Source organism: Thunnus thynnus, chromosome 17 (genome assembly GCF_963924715.1).
Source record: "Thunnus thynnus chromosome 17, fThuThy2.1, whole genome shotgun sequence".
In the NCBI taxonomy this organism is placed as follows: Eukaryota; Metazoa; Chordata; class Actinopteri; order Scombriformes; family Scombridae; genus Thunnus; species Thunnus thynnus.
The window spans coordinates 21,142,707-21,165,501 of NC_089533.1; the positions used below are offsets into that span (position 1 = coordinate 21,142,707).

Sequence of the window (22,795 nt, forward strand, 5' to 3'; positions counted from 1 at the left end):
ACTGAAGTAAAAACAGATGACCGACTTAACATTTGTTGTTCAAAAATCACTACAATAATGACAGATAAAATCTCAAAACATTGTCCTACCTCTGCTGATTAGGGAATGAAACAGAAACTGAGCTTTAGACACTCCTACAAACAATCACCAGCAAAGAAATTCAGCCGTTTGAAAGTCACCCAGCATGTTATTGTGCAAAATCTACCACCAGGGGGCGCTGAAATATGAAAATCACTCCCTGTTCAGACACCGAAGAGGCAGAAAAATACTGTCACAATTAAGCAATTACAGTTCTGAGAGGTAAACATTAACATTTCCTTTCTTTCTTTCTGCTGGTTTTATGTTTTTTATGCTGCTGGTTAATGTTTTATCTTTTATGATCGGTGGCTACATCACCGTTACGGACACATTATTGCAAGCTGACACAAATATACTACAAAACAGTCATAAAACATACGAAAAATATCTACTCTCATTAGCATTTTTTTTTTTTTTTTTTTTACAGTTTTGTTACATGAGTGGATTCAGTCTAAATCAGGAGAAAGCTATAAAATCTAGTCTTTTTTTCTGGTTTTTGACAGATAGATTCTATAAAACATTTCCGCAAACAAATACTTTGGACACAATCCATCACATTAATGAACATCTATTATAGACTTGAGGAAAAGATGACTAATTGCTAACAATGCATCACTATCTCAACACACACCTACTCAGTTTTCTTGTTAGACATCCATGGTATTTTTCCTGAAGTAGTTTGAAACACATAGAAATAAATGCACATCAAGATGAAGGCTCTTGGTGGGCAGGGCTTAGCCTCAACCTAACAGGCTGCACCTGAACTGATAAGAGGCCTGGTTGTGGCCCTGCTCAGTGTTGTTTGCTGAAGCATGCTGGTCTGTATGTAGAAGTTGCTATTTCCTCCAGTTAACTGTACCCTGGATGCATCATTTGAGTAAGTTATGGATATTTGTAATAGTTATTGCTGTTTCTTTATTTATTTATTAGAGTACCTTTGTTTACGGATTATTGTTTTGTTGTCTTTCAAATCATCTGTGACAGTTAACTATTTATTTAAATAATTAAATTACATTAATTGAATAACCCAGCTAACACAAATTCAAGTTTTTACATAGCATTTTGTACATGTACATGACTATTAGCTTAGGGTTAAAATGTAATAAAACAAATGTTTACTGGAGAAGAAGGGATACCACAGAGTATTCACACAAATAACACACAAAAGACTGCTACAAAGTCTAATTATAACTTTAGTTAGAATAAGACTGTGTTCTTCAATAAGTTGCTTTAGGTAAAGGCTTCAGTCTGGAAAAGACAAAAAACACCTCTGCTAAACCTCCCCTCTGTCTTCCCCTGTTCCTTTTTCAGACCTGCCCACAGCTTCTCCACTTGTATGAGCAGGATTCCTACGCAGTTGTGAACTTTCTACATTACTGAAATATTAAGGACTAAGTAATTCCTGATAATGAGTGACAAAGTGTCGGGTGGCTACATTTGTCCCACGAAACAAAAGAGAAAATAAAGCACAGCTTATTTTAAAGAACTTACAACTTTCCTGACAGTACAGCTAGGTCTACATTTTTGTTACCAATAACTTCAAGAGGCATGTGTGTTCATGAGCAACTAAAAACAACTTAACTAAAAGACTTAAGACTAAAGAGCTCATTTTCATACTTACGTTCCCCGAGATCCTCCTTCTTTGCAGATGACATGTTGACAGAGTTCATGGCAGAAGCAGATCCAGCTCAGTACTGCCTGAGTTTACAGAGGTTTCTTGGAAACAGCTGACTTGTCCTCACTCGCAGTGTAGTTATTCTTAAAGTCTGATCTCCTGAGGGGAAGTTTATTTGTTCAGATCAGTCGTGATTACAGGACATTTAACGAGGGCAGGAATGCAACATTTTATACAACAAAACTTTAACCTGTGAAATAGTAAAAACTTACAGTAGAAATGTGTTTTCATGGTACAATTTTTTTTCATACTGTCAAGTGATAGAAAACAAATGAAAGCGACACACTGAACACCCGTAACTCACTGTCTCATGATGATAGTCTGCGTACAGATGATTTCTGGTTTCTTTCATTGCAGTGAATTAAAACATGTTTGTAAAGATTTGTCTGCAGAACAGCTTTTAAGTTATTGAAATGTTTTAAAGGGTCACTTAGCTGATGAAAACTACAAAAGTATTTAAACATATTTAGGTTTCAAATGAGTGCTTTGTCTTTACAAGTCTGATGAAGGCTCCATATGAAGTGGACTTATGGATACCTCAGCTGACCAAAAACCAGTTAGTAGATGAGCAGCACCATCTAGTGGTTAAAACATTTTATTGATAAAGGTGCATTAAGGGCCACAGTATCCACAGACCACAGCAGGTTTTGCCTTGTAAAATGATGCAAATTTACATCATGAAAGGTACAGTATGTAATTGTAATAGTGTTGTAAACATTGTAGATCATTTGCACTTTATCATATATTATATTAGATCATTAGATTATATATTAGATCTACTACTCTGTACTGTAGAAATGCAGAAATGTAGAAATTTCCTATACAAACAAGGGTATTTGAGCTTTTGAAATAATTTCTGTATTATTTTATTCTTTTTTTTTTCAGAGTTTTTCTCTTAATCATGTGGTTGTTTCAAACAACAAAAATGTTCATGGTTGTGGGCCCCTCAGACAAAGTCTTTTCAACTGAACATTTGAGGAAAATTATTTTATTGGATGTTAGCACTGCAAACTGGCATCAATGAAGACGTAAAACATGTAACAAAAAAACCCCATTTGGGCAGTTCATATGATTGTAAGTTTTATTTCCGTTATGTTGAAAAGAGAAAAATCCCTTTTCAGTAGAACTGTTGCTTGTAAAACTGAACAAGACATAATACTCAGGCTGGTCACCACATGTCAGGAATGTTCATAATCATGATCTCAGGACAGGGAAAGAGGTTTAAGAGCCCCTGCTTTCTGGCCTTCATCACTTCCGATCAGCCAGTCTCTGCAGGAGGGCAATGACTGTGTCCTGTTTGGAGGAGAGTAGCTCCAGGGCTGTGGCTATCCTGCCGAGGGACTCTGCCATCCGCACCTCCCTCCTCTCACGCCTCTTTTCTCTGGCTTCGACCCGGCGGCGAGCCACTCGATCCAGGTAGGCCTGCTCCTCCTGTCTCTTCAGAATCTCCTGGAACAACGTAGTGCTGCTCTGCTCCTCATTTCCTGTCTGGTTTTGTCCATCTGTTCCTGTTGTGGTTGTTGCTGATAATGAAGTGGAAATAGAAGATGCGAGACAGGAGGACGTCGGGGGTAAAGAGGAGGAGAGGCCAAGGAGATTCTGGGTGTTACTAAGGCGAAAGGGTACGACACCCGATGAGAAGGACGGAGCTTTACGGCTTACGAAGCGGGATGTGTTAAGGTCTGTGTTACAGGTTGGCCCAAGAGAAGGGGAAGTTGATGCTGTTTCTGTAAAACAAGGTGAGGAGATAAAAGATGGAGATGGCACAATGGTGGCTGGATGAATACTGGTTGTAACAATGTCACTGTTCAGGACGATCAGGGGCTTGATCTCTGGAGCATTTGTTGGGCTAACGGTTGCTGTAGTCATTGAGGTTATGGCAGCAGTGCTACTGATGATCTGACCGCTGGTAGCAACCTGACCCATTGATTCCACACCAGCAGTCATGGCAAAGTCACCATTGGGGTGCGTGATGGTGGTGGGCTGCGGGACCTGTGGTTTTGCAGCGATCTTTGCCAAGGGACCAGGCAGCGCAGACATGGAGCTGCCACCTTTGGTTCTTTTATTGTTGGTGATCTGAGTTCCAACAGTGTCACAAAGTGTGGCATCCATCAACTAGAGGGAGAAAAGACAGACACAAAGAGGTGGAAAAAGAGCATAAAGAATTAAATTACCTGTGTCTAAGAATGCTTCTGACTGTAAACAGCTTTGTAATCTATGTTTTACAAATAAGTTCCTTCATTTACAACTATAAATGACTGTCTTGTCTTCAGTCTTTCCCCACTTGTAAAACCATTTCTGTAGTTTGTCCTCAGAGTTGTAGAGGCTAATAATCCTTACTAATTACCTTTCTCTTTTAGCTTATTTATACCTGGCAAATCACATATTTACATGTTCCTGTGGCTGTAAACACAGTCTGTATATATTGTGTAGACAGGCAGATTTGGCAAGAACAGACACCATTCTTCAAAAAGATATTCCCTCATTTGGTGTTTTGATGATGGTGGTGGAGAGTGCTGTCTAACATGTCAGTCCAAAATCTCCCATAGGTGTTCAATTGGGTTGAGATCTGGTGACTGTGAAGGCCATAGCATATGATTCACATCATTTTCATACTCATCAAACCTTTCAGTGACCCCTTGTGCCCTGTGAATTGGGCCATTGTCATCCTGGAAGAGACCACTCCCATCAGGATAGAAATGTTTCATTATCGGATGAAGGTGATCACTCAGACCAACTTTGTATTGATTTGCAGTGACCCTTGATTTGCAGGGGACAAGTGGACCCAAACCATGCCAGCAAAATGCCCCCCACAAGCATAACAGAGCCACCAGATCCCCTCACTGTAGGGGTCAAGCATTCAGACCTGTACCAGTTTTTCCTTTAATTTTTCACCTGTTGTGTATATATGTGTGTGTATGTATGTATGTATGTAGTGTGTGATATTCTGTTATTTTTTATTCAACCTTGGTTGGAGATTTTCTCTACATTGTATTTGAATAGAGAGCAGGAAGGAAGCATTCATCCTGTCCCCATGTTTCTCTTCCTACCATTACACTCACATCAAAGAACTCCCAGGTCGTTTTAGCATGTCCTGTCTCTCGGCTGCGGTCTTTCACCCTCTTGTACGTAACAATGAGGTTGTTCCACTTGCGGCGGATCTTTTCAACGGGAAGCACATGCCCCTTTGAGGCCATCTCCTCCTGGACACTCTGGAAGAGCTGCGACCGTTCTCGAGTCTCATACAGGCCCCAGCGGCGCCCAACAGCCTCTATCAGACACAGAACAGCTTTGGAAGAGAAATCAGAACCAGAGGGGAGCGTCTTCTCTGAAGGAGCAGGTGGCATCACTGAAGCTGGGAAAGGACACAGATGACTTAGGTTGAAAAGATATATATCTGAAGATTTTCTGTAGAGTTGCTTGAGGTTCCAAACGTTTTCAATACCACATAGTTGAATTTGTTTTAGTCAAGTGTAATAAACTGCAAAATCTTTCTGAAGTCTGTCAGCGCTAATACGTTTATCAACACAACAAAAGTTATATGTGAGAGAATCGCTTTTTACAATCTAATGATTATTCTAATTATTATGAGGAAAATGCTTCTGGGAGCTCATATTAATAAAAATCACATTATTAATTACCTGGAGCTATCTTCAGGTAGGTTTTTCCATCCCCTGATGTGGTGAAGAACCGGTCTGTGCTCACAGGATCTGATGATGATGAGACAGATAAAAGACACATTTCCTGCATGATAGATCAACAGATTCATCATGGTAACTGTTGTTATAGTCAGAATTTTTAAATAATATCAGTGTGGAAATGAATGCATTTTATTTTAATTTGCACTTGAAAGAAAAAAAAAAGATGACAGCACTCACACAGCAGTACAGGAGTAGCTGTGGTGGCTGCTTGCAGCTCTGTGTCACCCAGTACCTCTGCAGTCTGATCCACTCCTCCTCCTCCTCCTCCTCCTCCTCTGCATGCGGTATCACCGCAGGGCGCAGGCGACTCCTGACTGCCCAAAACCAGCGCAGATGTATTTTCATCGACCGCTTCAGTTTTCACGTGCATTGCTGCGACGTCGCAGCTGCCTCCTTGTCGATCTTCCTCCATGGCTGACACAGAAACAAAAACATAAGCCAAATGGAGGAAAGACAGAGAGAGAGAGAGAGCCTGATTTGGCTGCGCAGGCGTTGAATTGGGGGAAAGTTTGGAGATCGCGGAAATCAATCGGTGATGCCGAGTTCAGTCCCGGTACTCACTGCTACAGTCATCATCCCCACACGTCAGGTTACTTCATGTGCGTGATGGACACACGCCACCCCCCTGTATGTTTTTCATGAGGGGCAGAGAAATGGCTGCGGTGTCCACCTCAGCCGACGGATGCGCAGGGCGGCTGCGCAGCTCTCAGCACAGATTTGCTGCGGGCGACTGTAGCAGTGACGTCAGCAGACAGCACATAGAGTACACACGTTACATTTTATACATGTTTGCTGAACATTAAAGCTTCAAAATGAGACTATCATCAGGATCCATCTTCATGCAGCTTCTCTCAAATGAGTTAAAGAATCTGTTTGAAGGCCTTTGGACCACATTTAATGTGAAAAAACATTCACAGCATTGTTTTTTTCTCATCTCATAACTGAAAGTATGGCTGTGTTTATAGCTGATATAAACAAAACATTAATATATTAGATTTAGTTGTGGTCCAGTGTTAGTCGCTGTATTAAAAGACCATTCTGCTTTTGGAAATGATAGCAGATGCTAATCTTGTGTTTTTTCATCTACATCTGAATGTTCATCAATATAAGCCAAGGCTCTGCTATTAAAGCTCTGAACAAAAAAATATTTTATTTAATTAGACACCCATAGGCAACAGACCAGTGACGTCACAAGTACATCATACTTTAAATTCTGTAAACATGGAAATCCCGTTTGACATTTTGCATGATGTAAATGCTTTAGTCATACCCTGTATAGTCTTCCTTTTCTAATACATAGTCTGTTTCTCTTTACACATATTCTTTTTCCTGATACCTACATACATTCATAATACATACAATCTGAAACTCACAAGGTGGTGCATCATATAAATAAATCAATAAAACATCCTGGGAACATACAGTACATATTTAAATGAATTTAAGTTTTCCTTACTGCAAAGCACTTTTTTTTTACAAAATTTACAAATATTAATCTTATTTTTAATTTAAAATGCAATGCCTCTGTCGTACAAGGGACTGAAGGAAAACACTGAAATATTAAACCTGTGGTTATTTTTGTTTGTTAGATACTTGTTACATCATTAAAGAAAACCATTAGTGCGTAGACAAACTAAACAACGGACATTACCTTTTCAAATACATTCTAGCACTTTTTTACATTATATTGAAATGTGTTCCATGTGATCAAACTGAAATGTACACTGTTGATGACACATGACAGTAACATTGGATATACTGTATATAAACTGTACTTCAAACTACAGTATTTGTAAAAGTAACTTAAAGGAGAAACTCCACTGGTTTTGCATTTGTTTACAAGTCTTGGGGAGTACCACTGCATATGTGAAAAAAGTTTTATGAAGCCTTTTTGTGGCTCCAGAAGGAGCAGTGCAAAGTGAGAAAGATATTGTTGCCTAAAGATTATAAATTTTAAAATGTAAAAAAAAAAAGTCTTGGGTTGTAGAGTAAGAAAGAAATGAGGTCACACTTTCATAGAGTACATCCTCTATATCTTAATACTAATTTTTCTAAATAAATTTTGCATGTCAAAAAGTACGCAAGTTAAACTGGATGAAAACTAAAAAACAACTAAAGACCAATTTTTGCTTTAGGCAGCACCACAGCACTGAGACCGTGCTTATTAGGGTAACAAATGATCCATTAAGCATTGCTGACAAAGGTGAATGCTCCATCCTCATATTGTTGGATTTGTCTGCAGCCTTTAACACAGTTGACCACAGTATACTGACTGAAAGACTCCAGCAATGGGTTGGCATATCTGGGACAGCCTTGAAGTGGTTTATCTCCTACTCATCCAACATAAGCTCTTTTGTTCCAACTCTTGAAAATATTACACCTTCTACCTCTGTAAATTTTAGAGTCCATCCTTGGACCAGTGTTGTTCTAATTGTATATGCTCCCACTTGGTTACATTATTCGCAGGCATGATATCCCATTCCACTTTTATGCAGATGACACACAGATATATATACCGGTGAAGCCTGAGAATCCCACTAGCATTTCCACTTAAGAAACTGTTGAGCAGATATAGAACATTGGATGTCTGCAAACTTTCTGCAACTGAATTCTGACAAAACAGAAATTCATTGGCTCTGACCATCACTTTGTCCATTCTGTAAATATCTTAAGCCCTCTGCAGAAACCTCGGTGTGATATTCAACTCTAGCCTCGTACAAAATTGTACAAAATGCAGCGGCCAGACCTCTAAGATAGACCAAGAAAAGAGACCATATTACTCTTCTTTTAATGTCCTTACACTGGCTGCCAGTTGGTTTTAGAACTTATTTTAAGATCCTACTCATTAATTTTAAAGCACGTCATGGCCTGTCCCCAGATTACATCTCTTAGCTACTCTCCACTTATCAACTTGCATGCAGTTTGAGGTCCTCAGGCAGGAACCTCCTAGCTGTGCCTAATGCAAGGGTGAGGACTAAAGGACACAGCGCTTTTTCTGTCAGGGAACCATTATTATGGAATGACCTGCCAGAGAATCTCGGACTTGCAAATTCAGTGTCTTCTTTTAAGTCATTTCTAAAAACTCACTTTTATTGTAAGGTTTTCTTATAATCTTTATTTATATTGTATAATGATATGCACTGTATGTGGGAATGTGTGTGTCTGGCATTGTATTCTATCCTTTGTTCTTTTGATGTCTGTCTTGTAAAGCCCTTTGTAATGACTTGTTTTGGAAAGTGCTATATAAAAAACTTAATTGTTATGATGTCTCCATATTCAAATATAAGTCCCTTTCCTTGTATTGATTAGCAATTCTTGCTTTTGAGTTATTTATAACTAGATACAAAGGGTATGTTCGAAACAAATGATCATATGGCTACTTCCTACTACTGTTCCTACTGTTTACATTTAGAACAATTTCCCGATATCAGTATGGTGAGTCATATAACTGAAGACTGTTTATCAGGTTGCGTTTTCATGGATGTTGAATGCATTCTTAAATTCCACGTCAAATAGCTCCTTCAGTCTGACTCCCATGGCGAGGAATTCAGCATTACCCTGCAAGAGAACATAATAGTCCTTGTCACTAAAATATTTTGTAAAAATGAATTTATTTCTCTATCTGTTGATGCACACCTCTCGGGAAAGAATGTAAAAATTATGAACACTCTTGACCCCGCCTGTCATCCAGAGACACTGCTTCTTACTTTGTTATATGAGGCACAGTTGGTGAAAATGAGCTGGATGTCGGACACAAATTCTCCAACAGTCTGGTAGTGGTTCTTCTGGAGTTTGTCTGCTACATTGCCCAGCCACATTGGAGTCTTGATCACAGTGGTGTAGTCTCTCAACTGTGGGTGTCAAGCAGAAATGAATGAAATGATCAACACTCTACAAGCCAAAATATATTTTGAAAATTAGATTTATGGTGTGCATCAATTTCAGGCTACTATAAACAAATAGCTGTTGATTGTGTGACTCTGTCTCGTCCATAGGGACGTATAAGAAAAACACTTACATAGAGGCTTGGGTTTGTAGCAAATACCTGTGTCTCATCAGCGCTGTGCAGACAGAGGAGGATATACTGGCATTCCTGTAGATGTACGCAGTGTGAACGTTAAAGACAGACAGACATTACTGTAAGATTGATAGACCTAATGACAAAGAGACAAACAGAGAGAGTCAAAGAGTCGGACACTGTGCTCACCAGCATGTGTCGGGATATTTGGTGGGACATGGCTGCTGTCCTTTCCAACTCATCGGCGTAACGCCACTGTTGAGTCATTCTGAATACACAGAATGTACACATCCATGGTCTATCGTCCCTGCTCACACATACACACACACACACACGCAGTCAGTCAGTTGTCAATTTAACTAGTGTTATATGAGTATAAAGCTTGTAATTTATTAACTCCCAACATCGCGAATACATTAGTAACATTATTTAATTGAAATGGTGCACATGTTAGCAAACTGTTGCTTATTTAGTAATCCAGCAGACATGGAGCCACATTGTCATTCATTTGAAATCATGTTTCTGGTGAATTTAGAAGTGATATTCACTTTCCTTTTAGCTCTGAGGGAAATATCTGTCTCTTCAGCTGCTAAACACTCCCCTATTTTCACCAGCTAGTCGCTAACTTTGTGGTTTGGTGATGGGTAGGTAGCGTGCAGTGGTAAGAGAGGATTATGACAGTGGTGAGAGTGAACCAAAACAGTAAAGTTGTGGGCCATGAAGCCAAAACAATGAACTAAAAGACACTACATTGCTCCGCAGAGCTGAGGGAAACTGCAGAATCGGGTGTTATTTTTTCCCGCGGGTTCATTGATACATTGTTTATATAAATATTTATTAGTGCAGCTCTAAATTACTATTTCACCAAAGAAAAGTATTTTAGGTCACATTCATTACAATGTCTACTGTTTGAAAAGATCAATGTGATATTTCAGTTTTTCCTTTTTAATTCATTTGCAAAAATTTTGTTTTCACTTTGTCATTATGGGGTATTAAGTGTAGATTGATGTGGGAACAAATTTATTTAAATGATTTTAGCATAAGGCTGCAACATAACAAAATGTGAAAAAAAGTAAAGGGGTCTTAATACTTTCTGAATGCACTGTATATTGTGATTCACAGTGGTTTCAAATGATACAAAATCTCTTTCAGCCACAATAAAGTAGTTAAAGCTAAAGACACATGACAATCAACAATCAACTAGAAACAAAAAAGAAGAAACAAAGTAACAATGAAATTAGAATTATATGCCTTGGTTGGCTCTTATTGTGATCAAAGCTCACCCTAAAACGGTGTCTTCCACATGAGGCAGGTGACATTTCTGGTGGAAGGAGCGAGGGCAGTGATCACACACCACCAGCTTTTCTTCTTCTTCACTTTTACAGATAAAACACTCATCATCGTTTTTCTCATTCTCCTGCCAAGACATACATGAGAGCAGCTCTATTTACAACATAGTGCTAGGCCATTGAGAGAAATAGTTTCTTTGTTTATAAAAATCTAAACTCTTTTTACACTCCAGAAGGGGCAGACTTGTAAGTAGCTCACTGCACTGGCCATCTCATTGTTCATGCAGAATAAATATGAATGTAATGTGAGGAAATTCTGTTTCAGAGTCTGAAACAGATCAACAAACTTACCAGTTCATCATGATCTGGACTGCACAGTTTGCAAGTACACAGCAGCGAGTGGATTTTCAAGATTTCTGCCTGAAATAGAAACATTAACAGTGTCTTCCTCTTTGTTTCATAATTTATGTCTTTTTGGCTTAAAAAAGCTTGTGGCTCTGTTTTTAGATGATTATTCCTATAGTTGACCCAACACGTCTATATATTTTCTTTTGCTCTCTGTCTTCATCTCTTTACATTTTTTCTGTAAGTTAAATAACCACAGATGATTTTGTTTCTTTTTAACCAATTCTGTTTAGGCTGATTTGAGTCCAGGATGGTCTGGATTGAAGTCCACTGTCATAAGCCAAGCTGAAGATTTGTCCACTCTATTGTCTTTCAACTTCATCTTGTAACTTCTGGAGGCCATGTTGGGATGCAGCTTACAGTTCATATGGTGGAAGTTTGATGAAATGTTATCTTGAAAGTGTGGTTTTATGACAACAGCAACCGCTTTAGAAAAAAATCAGATTTCAGTGCATTTAGTCCTATGACCTGATTGGTATGATTAAATGACAAACTTCAAAGTGTAATTATTCCCTCCTTCTCTATGCTAATGCTATAAACTCCATATCTGTGGACTTTAATGACCAAAACACACACACACACACACACACACACACACAATGTGACACCACCCTGACCGTAGTTACCTCTATGAGGACACTAAGTGGTTTGCCTTCCCACAGGATGTCTTTCCTCCAGGAGGTGTCTGTCTGTGTTGATGCCTCCTTCACAAACTCCTCTGGGCTCATCCAGCTCGTCTCGATACGGATACTCTTCCCACAACGCCCTAGAGATTAAAGCAAGTTTAGAGGAGATGCATTTCTTTGTTTTGCAGGATAGTTCATATGTTTTTACACTGACTATTCACCAGAGTTGCAAGTCTCTAATAGAAAAACAAAATGCACATTAACCTCTTCCACTCCCTGAGGATGCCGGCGTCCGTGGGTGACATTATTGTCTTTCAGAGGCTGTAGGTGGCTCAGCTTTACAGCTACAGTGAAGATACTTGTATCATATAAAATTAGGTGACCTCAGTATGTCATGCTAGCTTGTCAGGAAGAGGGCTAAATAACGCTCCAAAGCAAAAGCTGGCATGGCCATTTTCAAAGAGTTCCCTTGACCTCTCACTTAAATATATCTGAATGAAAATGTGTTCTACCATTACCCACAAGTCTTTCCTTCACAGACATGCCCACTTTATGCTAATCCCATGCAGTTTTGGGCTAAAATCATGCTGTTTTTGTATGCAGTATAAATGTATTTTCACCTATTCTAAAAATGGTGTATTTGAATATTTCTGCATACTGGGGTCCCTAAACAGTCTTGGAATTGCATAAATTGGGTATGACTGGAAAGTTGAGACTCTTGAGGATTCAAGAAGCCCAACTGTATTCATATGTGATGATGTTAGTTCCCATAGTAGCCATTTTATTGTAGTGAGACCAATTTTTGAAATTTGACTTCACTGTATACAATGACCTATTGTGAATTCTACGATAATCTCAGCCTCATGAAACTTTACAACCACAATCTAGAGTCCCAGGGCATTCAGCAGATATATGGCTTTCCTAGGTATATTGAGAATAAGGGGATTTCTGAGCAATTTCCAGAACAGAGACCTTATAGAAACTCTTACAGAAACCCCAAAATGTCAAAAGATTTTGATACCAAATCACAGCATGAATTTTTCTATGGTGTTCCTCAAGGTCTTGGTGTTTTAATGTGTTATTTTGGAGGGAGTTTTGACCATTTTTTAGCAATTCTTTACTGGTCAAAAATGGTAAAAATTTGCACCAAATCTTTGTAACAAATGGTATCAACCCAAAAACTGCTGCAACAGTTTATGAAACATAATTGAGCATGGGAATGGTCATAATATACTTCCATCATAATGTTCTAAGCCCCTATACACTCTAAACTTCCAAAATTTGAATAGGCACTTAACAAAAACACAATGTTCATTACAGATTTATTACTTGAAAAATTTGACACACAGTGCTGAACTGCACCTCAAATTAATCTTCAGGCTCCCAGCTTTTAGATGATGTATACCACTTCTATGTGACATATACAATTGAACTGCTATCTCTCGCTAAACATCCCTTGTACATGGTAGGGGGTTGGGAGTAGAAGAGATTGAACAGGATTTACACTAGAGATATCTCTATTCAGCTTCACTGTGTATTATACCATATAGTTACCTGATGCAAATCGTTTTTTGTGTAACGTCCCAGCTATAGTGCCGCATGTCACTTTGAACACCGTCTCACCACTGTTATGACTGGATTCTGGCTGCTCTTCTTCTTCATCTGTAATTGACACATGTAGAGAATTTGATTAACAAAGTCTATTCATATTAGCATGGTCGTATTTCAAACCTGAATATCACTGTGTATAAAACAGCACCTGTGACATCTGGGGAACTTTCTCTCTCACTTGATGACTCCTGGTCTTCCTGGTCTTCATCCTCTTCCTCATCAGACACTACAAAAAGGAGGAGGTGAAAAGCCATCTTATTTTTGTTTCACATATCAATAATTTCCCCCACATTAGCACTTAAGAAGCTCACTTCAGCTACCATTAGATTTTAATGTTTTAATATTTTATGTGTGGTATCAGATACTTGTGGGAATGTAGCACTCACTCATAAGCTATAAAAAATACCCTATGTATTAACGTGCAGTCGTAAGAAATGTTTAAGACCACTGCTGGTATTGCCAGTCTTGCCCAAAATCAGTATTTTGCACGAAAACAACAAACCTGGGATAGAAGTTTCAGATGGGAACAGTGATTTCTTGGCCTAGCAGGAAGAAAAATGAGGATACGACTCAGACAAGAATCAGCAGTCAGAATTTGTTTCTGTATTTTTGCCACATTCCTTTCTTACCTTTTTACTCCCTCCTTTGTAGCGCACTGATTTCAGGTGCCCTTCCTGCAGTCAATTCCAAAAAAACAGAAAATAAAATGATTTACACAGCAAACGATGTGAAGTTAAATATTAAAGGAAATCAAACTGTGTCACACAGTCTTTTTTCATGTATAATCCAAAAATCTCATGCACAAACCTGAATAAGTTTTATTAGGGGGGTGTCCATACATTTGATGCTCAACTTCCAGTTCTTGCAGTTCTTCTTCCCTGCAAGTCTCTCAAATTCATTGGGAGTGATCCACTGTTTCTCGACCAGAATGCACTTCTCCCCTGAAACATTTACAAGATCGGGAATTCAAATAACTTTTTTCACACACAGGAAGATACAGAAAAAGATAAAGATAAAAGTACTTATTTTATAATCAGTCACTTCAGACATTCAGTTTTGCTTTGCTGTTCTGACCTTTAGCCAGTCTGTCTTTGTTCAGCATCCCCTTCTGAACTCCACAGGTCACAGGCAGCTGAGACTTATAGATGGCCCAGGTCCAAATTTCGCTCTTCTCTCCCTTCTTCAGCGGAGAAGCTGGAAAAAAGGCATTTTGACTCCTTTGTTCCAAATAAGAAACTCTTCTGCCCTATGCAGAGACAAATTTCCGATTCAAACATTCTGCTCATTTATCGTCCTGTGTTTGCCACAAGGCGCAACCACTGAATCTGTTGCATCTTTTAGACTGTATAACAAACTCAACTGCGACAGCAATTTTTATGTTATATATAGTCATGGTTACATAAGTAAAGCATAGTGACATTGGTGAGAGATGACTTACAGAAGCATATTTTCTTGGACTTTTTCTTTTGACCTGTAGTCAGCTGAGAAGATGGGCCGGGCTGCTCCTCCTCCGAATTGCACACACTCCTATTTCTTTTCCTCTTCTTTTTCACTGAGCTTGCTTGCTTCTCTTCTCCCTCCTTATCTTCTGAAGGCTCCTTCCTTTTCCTTTTGTCTGTCTCTTCCTTTTCCACGTTCTCAGGCAGTTGTGTGTCAAAATGGAAGGATCCTGCAATGGAATTAAAGTCCAAGGATATAGTTGATATCAAGTAGAGAAAAGAGACAAATGGCTGTTTTTAGAGGTTGCCGTCAATGAAAGAATAATGAGAGGACAACTCTTATTTTAAGGCAACATAAACATAGCAAGCACATTAACAAACATTATCATAGTCATACCATCCATGAGGCTCTTGCGTAGCAGTCGCAGGGTGGGGTACTGGTTCATGATGGTCTCCTTGAAGACACACCTCCAGAAAACTTGGATGTGCTGTGATCGCTCTTTTTCCAACCAGTCCAGAATTCCATAAAGGCCTTTCTTCATGTTGTCTTTGCTCTTCATACGACTCACTTTCTGCATGCGTGCAAGTATAGGAATATTAGTGTAATGTACAGTATAATTTAATATTTATGATGCTAAGTGCAAATTGTTAGTTATGTATAAGGAAAGGTGGTCTATTGATATTTAGTGCAAACCTAAATTACGAACATGTTTCATGAAAAACAACCAGTGTTGATTAGAGTCTTATGTGAAGCAGAATTTAACCAAAAGTCAAAGATCAAGTTACATTCAGGTATATTACCATTAGCTACAGAAACAGGCAGGTTTAATAGTCTCCCTGAAGAGAGAAGACTTATTGATTTCGGTGAGATTGAAGATGAAGTCCACTTTATGTTTTACTGTGTAAAAATGTCCTTCATGTCTGAAGAGTTCTTCTTGATGGATGATTATTACAGAGGAAAAAAGTGTGCTATGTTTAGCAAGGGGACTTTTTTGTGGCAGATTTTATTTGTAGAACCTGCTACAGGAGATAAAGTTTTTTGTTTGCAATGTAGCAATATGTAAGAAGTTATGTTCATGTCTGACAAATGTTTCATCTTTGCAATGTGGCAGGCCACTTATATGTGCATAACACAATAAATAATAGTGGTGCTACGGATCGCAGTTGATCCATGATCCGTACGGATCGCCCCCCACAGTTCGGCACGCATATAAACTGCGAATTAATTGCAGACATTAATTAAAGTAAAGTAAGTTTTAAGACAAAGTAAGTTTAAGATTTTATTTAAACATTGGACATCTTGAATGTTGTCTTTATTTAAGACCACGGGCAAAAGTTCCATGCTGTATGTGTTTTAGAATATATGGAAAACAAAGTTTTATTCCCCCCCCCCCCTTTTTTTTTTGCTGATCCGAAAAATGATGCCAAAATGATCCATGACTCAAATCCATGATATGATCCGAACCGTGAGTTTTGTGATCCGTTGCACCCCTAATAAATAACATAACTAACTATAGAGAAAAGTACAAATGGATGATAAACTAAACCGTATATCATGATTAATTGTCATGATCAACTAAATAATGGCACATGCATTGATTTAAATTTAAAAAAAAAATACACCAGTGTATATTTCATTTCTCGTGCAGGCTCACTTAAGACTTTTACAGACATGGCCGAAATTATTGGTACCTTTGCATTTTATTAAAATAATGCACCATTCGCCCTGAACAGTGTTGAAATTAAAATATATCTTATTATTAACGCATGTCTATGTTTGGTTTGCAGTGGAACAAAACAAAAAAGTTGTGAAAATAACTGAATTCATGCTTTATTCTACAAGGACATTCTAAAATAGCCCAGACAAAATTATGGGTAGAATTATTGGTATACTTCCTTTAGAAGTTGTAAGAAATAATTGATTTGTAGTGATATTTTAAGCACTATTGTGTTTTAATTAGTATCACAGGTGTTCAATCTTATGATCATTCATGCAGCCAGTTTAAAAGGAGAAAATTACTCACTCTGCTGTTTTGTGCCACTGTGTGCATCACACTGAACATGAAAAACAGAAGGAAAACTAGAGAGCGGTATGAACACATTAGAAAAAAGGTAATCGCCAAGCATGGTCAATGTAAAGGTTACAAGACCATCTCCACAGAGCTTGATGTTCCTGTGACCACTGTTGCCAATATTATTAAGAAGTTTAAGGCTTATGGAACTGTAGCCAACATCTCTGGACGTGGTCGCAAGAGGAAAATTGGCCTGAGATTGAACAGAAGGATTTCTTGTGGTCAAGACAGAACCAAGGAAAACTTCAGTACAGATCCAAGCTGATCTTCAAGTTCATGGTACAATATTTTCAAGTTGCACCAGCCGTCACTGTCTGAACGAAAAGGGACTCCATGGTAGAAGACCCAGGAAGACCGCACTTCTGAGAGGGAGACGCAAAATGCCAGACTGGACTTTGCCCCAAAATGTATGTTGACACAGTCCTTCTGGGAGAATGTGCTCTGGACAGATTAAACAAAATTAGAGCTTTTTGGTAAATCACACCAACCCTATGTTTATAGAAGAAAATATGAAGCCTTCAAAGAAAATAACATGTGGAAGGGTACCAATATTTTCGGCCATGTCTGTATGTCTTGATTAATACAGTATAACCACGTAGACTTGTGGACTGGATTATGGTGTGACTGATTGGTTGAACTTCTGGCTTTACGTCACTTATTGTTGCAGCTATTCTCAATTTAATTACATAAAAGTTAGACAGTTTTTTTAAAAAAAATTTGATATGAGAAAACCTGGATCGGTGAGAGATTCATAACATTGGTAATCTGATAAATTTGGTTGATTGTTCAGCTCTATAGAGGATATGTTAGAGAGAAGTGAATCAATATTAAGTATAGTTTGCAGTTGATACTAAATTTACAGAGAATATAATTATAAGGAAATTATCAACCATATTTTCAGATGTTCAATATTACCTAATGATTTTGTAGGCTAAGTTTCCCAGGCTGAGACTGGGGCAAACACTGTGTGTGTACAAAGTTCATGTTGCCATCTACTGTGGTGAGTAATTAATATTTATTTTGGAGTGAGCTACTCCTTTATATAACAGGCTGGCAGTGTGTGTAGCTTGTTGGTGCTCTGTATTATTGTGTTTTCAGTGTCCATAAAAAATGCATTTGGACACTTTTCTGAGATAAATGGTGCACATAAAAGGAAGACAGATGATATGTAATTCATAGGATACTGGCAAGGCTAGATCATCAATTGTTGAAATGAACAATATCCACATAATTGAATAATAATCCTTCTTCCTCATTAAAAATTCCAGATTCTATAAATATGCAAATATTTGTCATTTCAAAAGTTTAACTGCTGGACAAACAAAGTCCATTCTCAGTGTTTGTACACTGGAGGCTTCAAGTTTCCACATCACACTTGTGTAAGTTGAATATTGGACCAGCATTGGCTCCAAACTATTTGTGATGTCACAAATCATGCTCATAGGCCCACACCCTGAAAACTGGATTTTCAATGAGCACAAAGAAACTTTTGCACTTTCAGCAGATGAATGTGAAAACAGCCCTCTAGTGTCAAACTTTGCACAGTGAAGCTCAAACATCACACTGAAGGAGCAAGAAAAAAAACATCTTTTTGAGTGCAGGGGGACTTTAAATGATTAATCGATTATCAAAAAAGTTGCAGGTTCATTTTCTGTCAATTGACTAATTGATGCAGCTCCAACACAAACTAATTTCTAATTCATTAGTAATTCATTATTAGGTTAATTAAATGAACTACTAAATAGGGCTAAACCGGTATGAAAGTAACACAGGATTTAAGTAACAAAGCGATAATCTCAGAGCCCATACAAGTTTGATATGCACATACAGCGCACAGCACTTACCAGAGCCTTGAAAAATCATGTGGATATGTCATACTTTCACTGAGTTTTACGTGAAAAGCTGTTTTCGACCATGGTAAGTAAATTCACTCAAGTAGTAAAATTTTTTGAATGACAAGTTGTATTGTTCATTTGGCAGATTATTTAGTACTTTAACACATCCTGAAGTTTGCCATGTTAGAGTTTTTCACTACAGAAGCAAGTTAGGTTTAACTATCCAGACAATAGTAACAGCTGTCTCTTTCATTCCGCTGGTAATACAGTCACACTGTGTGTGTAACAAATTTTTATGTTTAATTTATGTTAGTAATACAGCAAATGAAATGTGTTAGTTTTAAACTGTTATACTGCTAAATGTTCTTTAAAAGTTATACTGTTCATACTGTTGTTGCAAAACATTTGATGAAATTGAAAATAAAGTTAAATTTTTTTTATTAAGATAAAGGACATAATATGTTTGCAATTACATATGAATAAGGATATTGACAGATATTTTTCAATAAAAACAAGAATAATATAAACAATTCAAGTTTATACCATTGTGTTACTTTTCACCCATTCGTGTTACTTTCATCCCGATTGACAGGCTGGAAAGTAACAATGTGCAACCTTCGTTCAAAGTCAAATAATACTGAAGTCATTCTACATTTGTATAAAATAGCACCTAGTATTGATAGACTACACATGTGAGTTGTTGATCACAATGAAAATTAGTTTCCGTCCGTAACATTATCATTTAAAATGAGCATTTAAAATGAGGTGTTACTTTCATACTGGCTTCCCCTTATAAAATGCACAGAGTGGGAAAAAGAAATGAGTCAATGGGGACCCCCAGGATTCCCTTGATGGTTAGTACAGCCCTGGAATACTGGGGAACAGGATATTACTGTGAATTTAAATAACATTAAACTTTCGTAGGTTTTAATTAATCAGTCCTGTAAGGAGCACTAGCCATAGACGAAATTAAATGTTCGCGTGTGCTGGATTTCCCGCTTTCGCACCAGCGCGCGCAGTTAAATTCAAACCATCCCTATGTAAGGAAGAGGAGGGGGTGTTTAAGGAACGTAATAACAAAGACGTGACGTTTCCACTTCAGTAACTCACCTTGTATCTGTCTTCCGGGATAAGGTTGTAATCCCGCAGCTGGCTGAGAAAGGTGTGCGGGTTCTCCATGCATGACATTTCGGTTTTGTGACAGTGGAAAAACCGTAACAGTTCATCAGACTCCAGAAAATCAAGTGGATCCATCAGCAGTAAGTCCTGCCACTCCCCCCCACACACTGCTCTGCAAAAATAACTCTACACTCAGAGACACCTCAACTGCTCCAGATGGCCACTGGAAAACTTAAAAGTTCACGCTGTTATGTTAGAAATCAGAACATGAAACAAGCAGCAGATTTGCCGAGTAGGCGGAAGTCCCTCCATTACCCATCAAAGCTTTTCTTGTGGAACTGCCCACAAATGTGTTCTCAGTTCCTCCTCACAGTGACGTTGGGAAAGTGAAAGTATTTTATTCTTCTGTTGGGAAGTCGCAGTACTGGTCAGTGGCTGCAGGGGGCAAAACTGCTCCGCTTCTGAAGCCTGACTGGCTGTATCCTGTAGACTTCCTATAGTTCTTTGATGAGGCACATGGCTTGAAATACTGTATACTAGGCTTGCTAGTCTTGACTGATGGATATAACAAGTTTATGTAAATGTCAAAAGGTGGTGGCATTTTGTAAGTATGCCAGCATTTATATTCTGTTCTTCAGTGTGTCTGTGCTGTTTTTTGGTTCCTGTCTTTAGAGGAACTGAAAAACACTCCTCTGTGATTCACATTCAAGATTCACTGTTATATCTTAAAGTCCCCCTCCACTCAAAAAATGTGTTTTGCTTATTGTTACTTTACTTGGATGTGCAAAGTGATGCATGTGTAATGTCTGACTCCAGAAGGCTGTTTTTACTTTAAATTCACCTTAAATCTTTAAGACATCTATGTACAAGGATGATTTTGTACATAGATGTACAAATTGAGTTAGCAACTAGTTCAACTTTTAAAATGAACAATATTCAGATAATTTTTTCACATATTTTTCTATGGGGAGATGGAATAAATTAATTTTCTGAACTTTTAGTGGAAAAACCATATCAGGGATAAATTATTATTGAAAGCAGAGAATTTTATGTGTCTTAAAACATGTCTGGAGGGAGTCTTTAAAGTTAAAATGGTGTCATTCACCCTGATACATCATCTTTTTATGACTGAAGTTAATCACTAAGATTAAACTTCTGACAGCAGACTTTCTACAATGTTACAAAATTAGTTAGAGACAGATACATGTGAAAGATTCATAATTTATTGTTTTTTTTTCTTAGTTAGGCTGTTGATCATATTCTTTATCATATCCCTCCATGTCATTGTAAATGACATCATTGTGGTGACCCTGACAGGTCTGCACCACCTGCAGGACGGTTGCTAGGCGTCGGTCCAGAGCAGAGAGGTGTAGCTCAGAGAGGAGCGGGGCCACGCCAGCCAGAGGATCCTGGGCCAGCGACTCCCGCATGACATCACTCATGCGGAAGCCCGGGAGGGACAAGAGACGCAAGCGGAGGAGGGTGGAGCGACGGATCCTACGAAGGTGACACCAACATAAACCAGAATAAGTTTCCTTTTGTTAATTGTAAGCACTACAATATTCACTGAATTAAATGTTTTCCTTACCACACCTTTCAACTTTATCCACTCTTGAATGACATGGACTAGTTTATTACAATTTACTTCACCAATGCCTCATTTTTAAGAGTTCAAGTCACTCAGTTTTACCTGCAACACTGTTGCAAGGGTGCCAGAATAGACGGCTCATCCCGAGAGTGACGCCCAAATCTGGAAAATATTTTCAACAATGTCTAAGTCATGAGAAAGTAACATAAATAATACTTACATCTGAGTGAGAAATATAACATGTAAAAATGTTGCCATTGGCTGACAGACATGAGTTGTTACATTATTACCAGAACACCAGAACTTGTATATCCTGAAATGAAATGAGTTGAAAGATATTCATGGTACTTACGCCCGTCCGTTATCCAGATGAAGGAGGAAAGTCTCATTGCCGAACTTCTCAAATGTCTCATAGTGATGTCTATCCATGTTGCCTTTGAATGAACATTCATGATTCATCAGACTATGTGAGAGACATTTTTATCTGCATGTAAAAATGTCCAATATTAGTAACTCATAATAACATTCTGAATGCTTTTACATGCTGTTCTTATTATTAAAGGTGTTTCAAGAGTTGATGCTTGCGACACCATGTGCTGAGATAAGCTACACTCTCAGGATCTACCTTAATTATTAGTAACCTTAACATTTATATTTGCTTTTTTTGTTTGCTGAAATTCTGTTTTCATTGACTTGTTTTGAATAAGTCCCCCTCCTCTCTTGAAGGAGGAGAGGGAGGACATGTAGGTCAGTGACTCCCATTAAGCTCTTCTGTAAGCCCCCTTAAGTTACAAATGAATTGAATGCTGCGTTAAATTTAAAATGTACTGACTCATGAGGAAGTCCAGTATTGCCATATCTATGAGATCCACCAATCTGGTGCCATGGTTGTAAGGAGGTGTCTGTTTCACTGTGTCACAGTAGGCCGGGTCCTTCTCCCACCTGAGGACAACAGTGCAGTTAAATAAAATAGAATAAAATAGATCTTGATGGGCCTTAGTCATTACTGATTTGGAATTGAATTTCACTAAACTAAACAGTAATCTATAATAGATATTTCTGGTTTTAATGTTTGGCTTTTTTGTCTCTTTTTGTTCTGTTAAAAGGAGTATTTTTATCAACAGTGTGACCAGCTTTGATGATAAGTTTGAGTTTTAGCACTTAATCAGCTATCTATTGAGGCTCATGCTAAATATTCATATTAGTACTACAGTGGTTAAAGTTAAAGCTTGCCATTAAATAGGGTGCAGATACTTCTTATATATCTAAGCAATGTACACTATTCATCAGTGTCTTTTGGTTCAAGTTAAGTCAAGTCAATTTAATTTACATAGTCCAA

The 22,795-nt window shown here is 38.1% G+C and overlaps 5 protein-coding genes and 2 long non-coding RNA genes across 11 annotated transcripts in view; 2 read left to right on the plus strand and 5 right to left on the minus strand.

Moving 5' to 3' along the window:
• Positions 1–455, minus strand: part of LOC137168630 (cyclin-dependent kinase 11A-like) — a 5,507-nt gene extending 5,052 nt beyond the window's left edge. Inside the window, exon 1 of the mRNA XM_067571340.1 lies at positions 90–455. The gene's annotated coding sequence lies outside the window, so the exon portion shown is untranslated. The remainder of the gene's footprint in view (positions 1–89) is intronic.
• Positions 1–2,287, minus strand: part of LOC137168631 (GTPase IMAP family member 7-like) — a 14,716-nt gene extending 12,429 nt beyond the window's left edge. The window contains exon 1 of the mRNA XM_067571341.1: positions 1,700–2,287. Coding sequence (XP_067427442.1) covers positions 1,700–1,748 — 49 coding nt within the window. The 5' untranslated portion in view covers positions 1,749–2,287. The remainder of the gene's footprint in view (positions 1–1,699) is intronic.
• Positions 884–11,664, plus strand: LOC137168632 (uncharacterized). Its single transcript, XR_010924309.1, has 2 exons — positions 884–955; positions 11,400–11,664. It is a non-coding gene; the product is annotated as an uncharacterized lncRNA (long non-coding RNA).
• Positions 2,726–6,209, minus strand: si:ch1073-357b18.4 (uncharacterized protein LOC797129 homolog). 3 transcript variants are annotated; one of them, XM_067571336.1, is made up of 5 exons: positions 6,016–6,203; positions 5,632–5,868; positions 5,395–5,463; positions 4,816–5,108; positions 2,726–3,868 (listed from the first exon to the last, which is right to left on the minus strand). In XM_067571336.1, exons 2-5 carry the CDS (start codon positions 5,864–5,866, stop codon positions 3,002–3,004), a joined length of 1,464 nt encoding a protein of 487 aa, XP_067427437.1. In that variant the 5' UTR covers positions 5,867–5,868; positions 6,016–6,203; the 3' UTR covers positions 2,726–3,001. The 3 variants fall into 3 exon arrangements, with proteins under 3 accessions (XP_067427437.1, XP_067427438.1, XP_067427439.1); XM_067571337.1 differs by having other exon boundaries at positions 4,816–5,024; positions 5,632–6,209; XM_067571338.1 differs by having other exon boundaries at positions 5,687–6,200.
• Positions 6,572–20,222, minus strand: sp100.1 (SP110 nuclear antigen, tandem duplicate 1). 2 transcript variants are annotated; one of them, XR_010924308.1, is made up of 17 exons: positions 19,860–20,222; positions 15,240–15,414; positions 14,842–15,072; positions 14,478–14,597; positions 14,211–14,344; positions 14,033–14,077; positions 13,906–13,945; positions 13,552–13,629; positions 13,347–13,454; positions 11,793–11,932; positions 11,113–11,181; positions 10,756–10,889; positions 9,662–9,779; positions 9,473–9,547; positions 9,162–9,305; positions 8,142–9,012; positions 6,572–7,756 (listed from the first exon to the last, which is right to left on the minus strand). XR_010924308.1 is itself a non-coding variant. In XM_067571329.1 (16 exons), the coding sequence occupies exons 1-16, from the start codon at positions 20,001–20,003 to the stop codon at positions 8,917–8,919; spliced, it is 1,851 nt and encodes a 616-aa protein (XP_067427430.1). In that variant the 5' UTR covers positions 20,004–20,222; the 3' UTR covers positions 6,572–8,916. The 2 variants fall into 2 exon arrangements, 1 of the variants encoding a protein (XP_067427430.1); XM_067571329.1 differs by having other exon boundaries at positions 6,572–9,012.
• The window catches only part of LOC137168633 (uncharacterized), a 6,938-nt gene continuing 4,010 nt past the window's right edge, over positions 19,868–22,795 (plus strand). Inside the window, exons 1-2 of one of the 2 annotated variants that reach the window (XR_010924310.1) lie at positions 19,868–20,008; positions 21,186–21,373. This is a non-coding gene — a long non-coding RNA (uncharacterized lncRNA). Of the gene's footprint in view, positions 20,009–20,305; positions 20,473–21,185; positions 21,374–22,795 lie in introns of those variants that run through there. The other variant, XR_010924311.1, reaches the window with a different exon arrangement.
• The window catches only part of LOC137168628 (extracellular serine/threonine protein kinase FAM20C-like), a 9,328-nt gene continuing 7,627 nt past the window's right edge, over positions 21,095–22,795 (minus strand). The window contains exons 8-11 of the mRNA XM_067571335.1: positions 22,289–22,398; positions 21,809–21,890; positions 21,559–21,618; positions 21,095–21,365 (exon numbers count right to left, since the gene is read on the minus strand). Coding sequence (XP_067427436.1) covers positions 21,107–21,365; positions 21,559–21,618; positions 21,809–21,890; positions 22,289–22,398 — 511 coding nt within the window. The 3' untranslated portion in view covers positions 21,095–21,106. The remainder of the gene's footprint in view (positions 21,366–21,558; positions 21,619–21,808; positions 21,891–22,288; positions 22,399–22,795) is intronic.

What these genes read in the sequence shown, in the direction of transcription:
- sp100.1 (XM_067571329.1), bottom strand. Translation starts at nt 20,003, where the DNA reads ATGGATCCACTTGATTTTCTGGAGTCTGATGAACTGTTACGGTTTTTC. An exon ending in CAAAGACAGACTGGCTAAAG is followed by an intron (nt 14,345 to 14,477) that starts GTCAGAACAGCA and finishes TAAATGTTTCAG; the next exon opens with GGGAGAAGTGCATTCTGGTC. An exon ending in AAATATCCCGACACATGCTG is followed by an intron (nt 9,548 to 9,661) that starts GTGAGCACAGTG and finishes GTACATCTACAG; the next exon opens with GAATGCCAGTATATCCTCCT.
- si:ch1073-357b18.4 (XM_067571336.1), bottom strand. Translation starts at nt 5,866, where the DNA reads ATGGAGGAAGATCGACAAGGAGGCAGCTGCGACGTCGCAGCAATGCAC. An exon ending in CTACCTGAAGATAGCTCCAG is followed by an intron (nt 5,109 to 5,394) that starts GTAATTAATAAT and finishes GTCCTTTCCCAG; the next exon opens with CTTCAGTGATGCCACCTGCT. An exon ending in CGACCTGGGAGTTCTTTGAT is followed by an intron (nt 3,869 to 4,815) that starts GTGAGTGTAATG and finishes TTCTCCCTCTAG; the next exon opens with TTGATGGATGCCACACTTTG.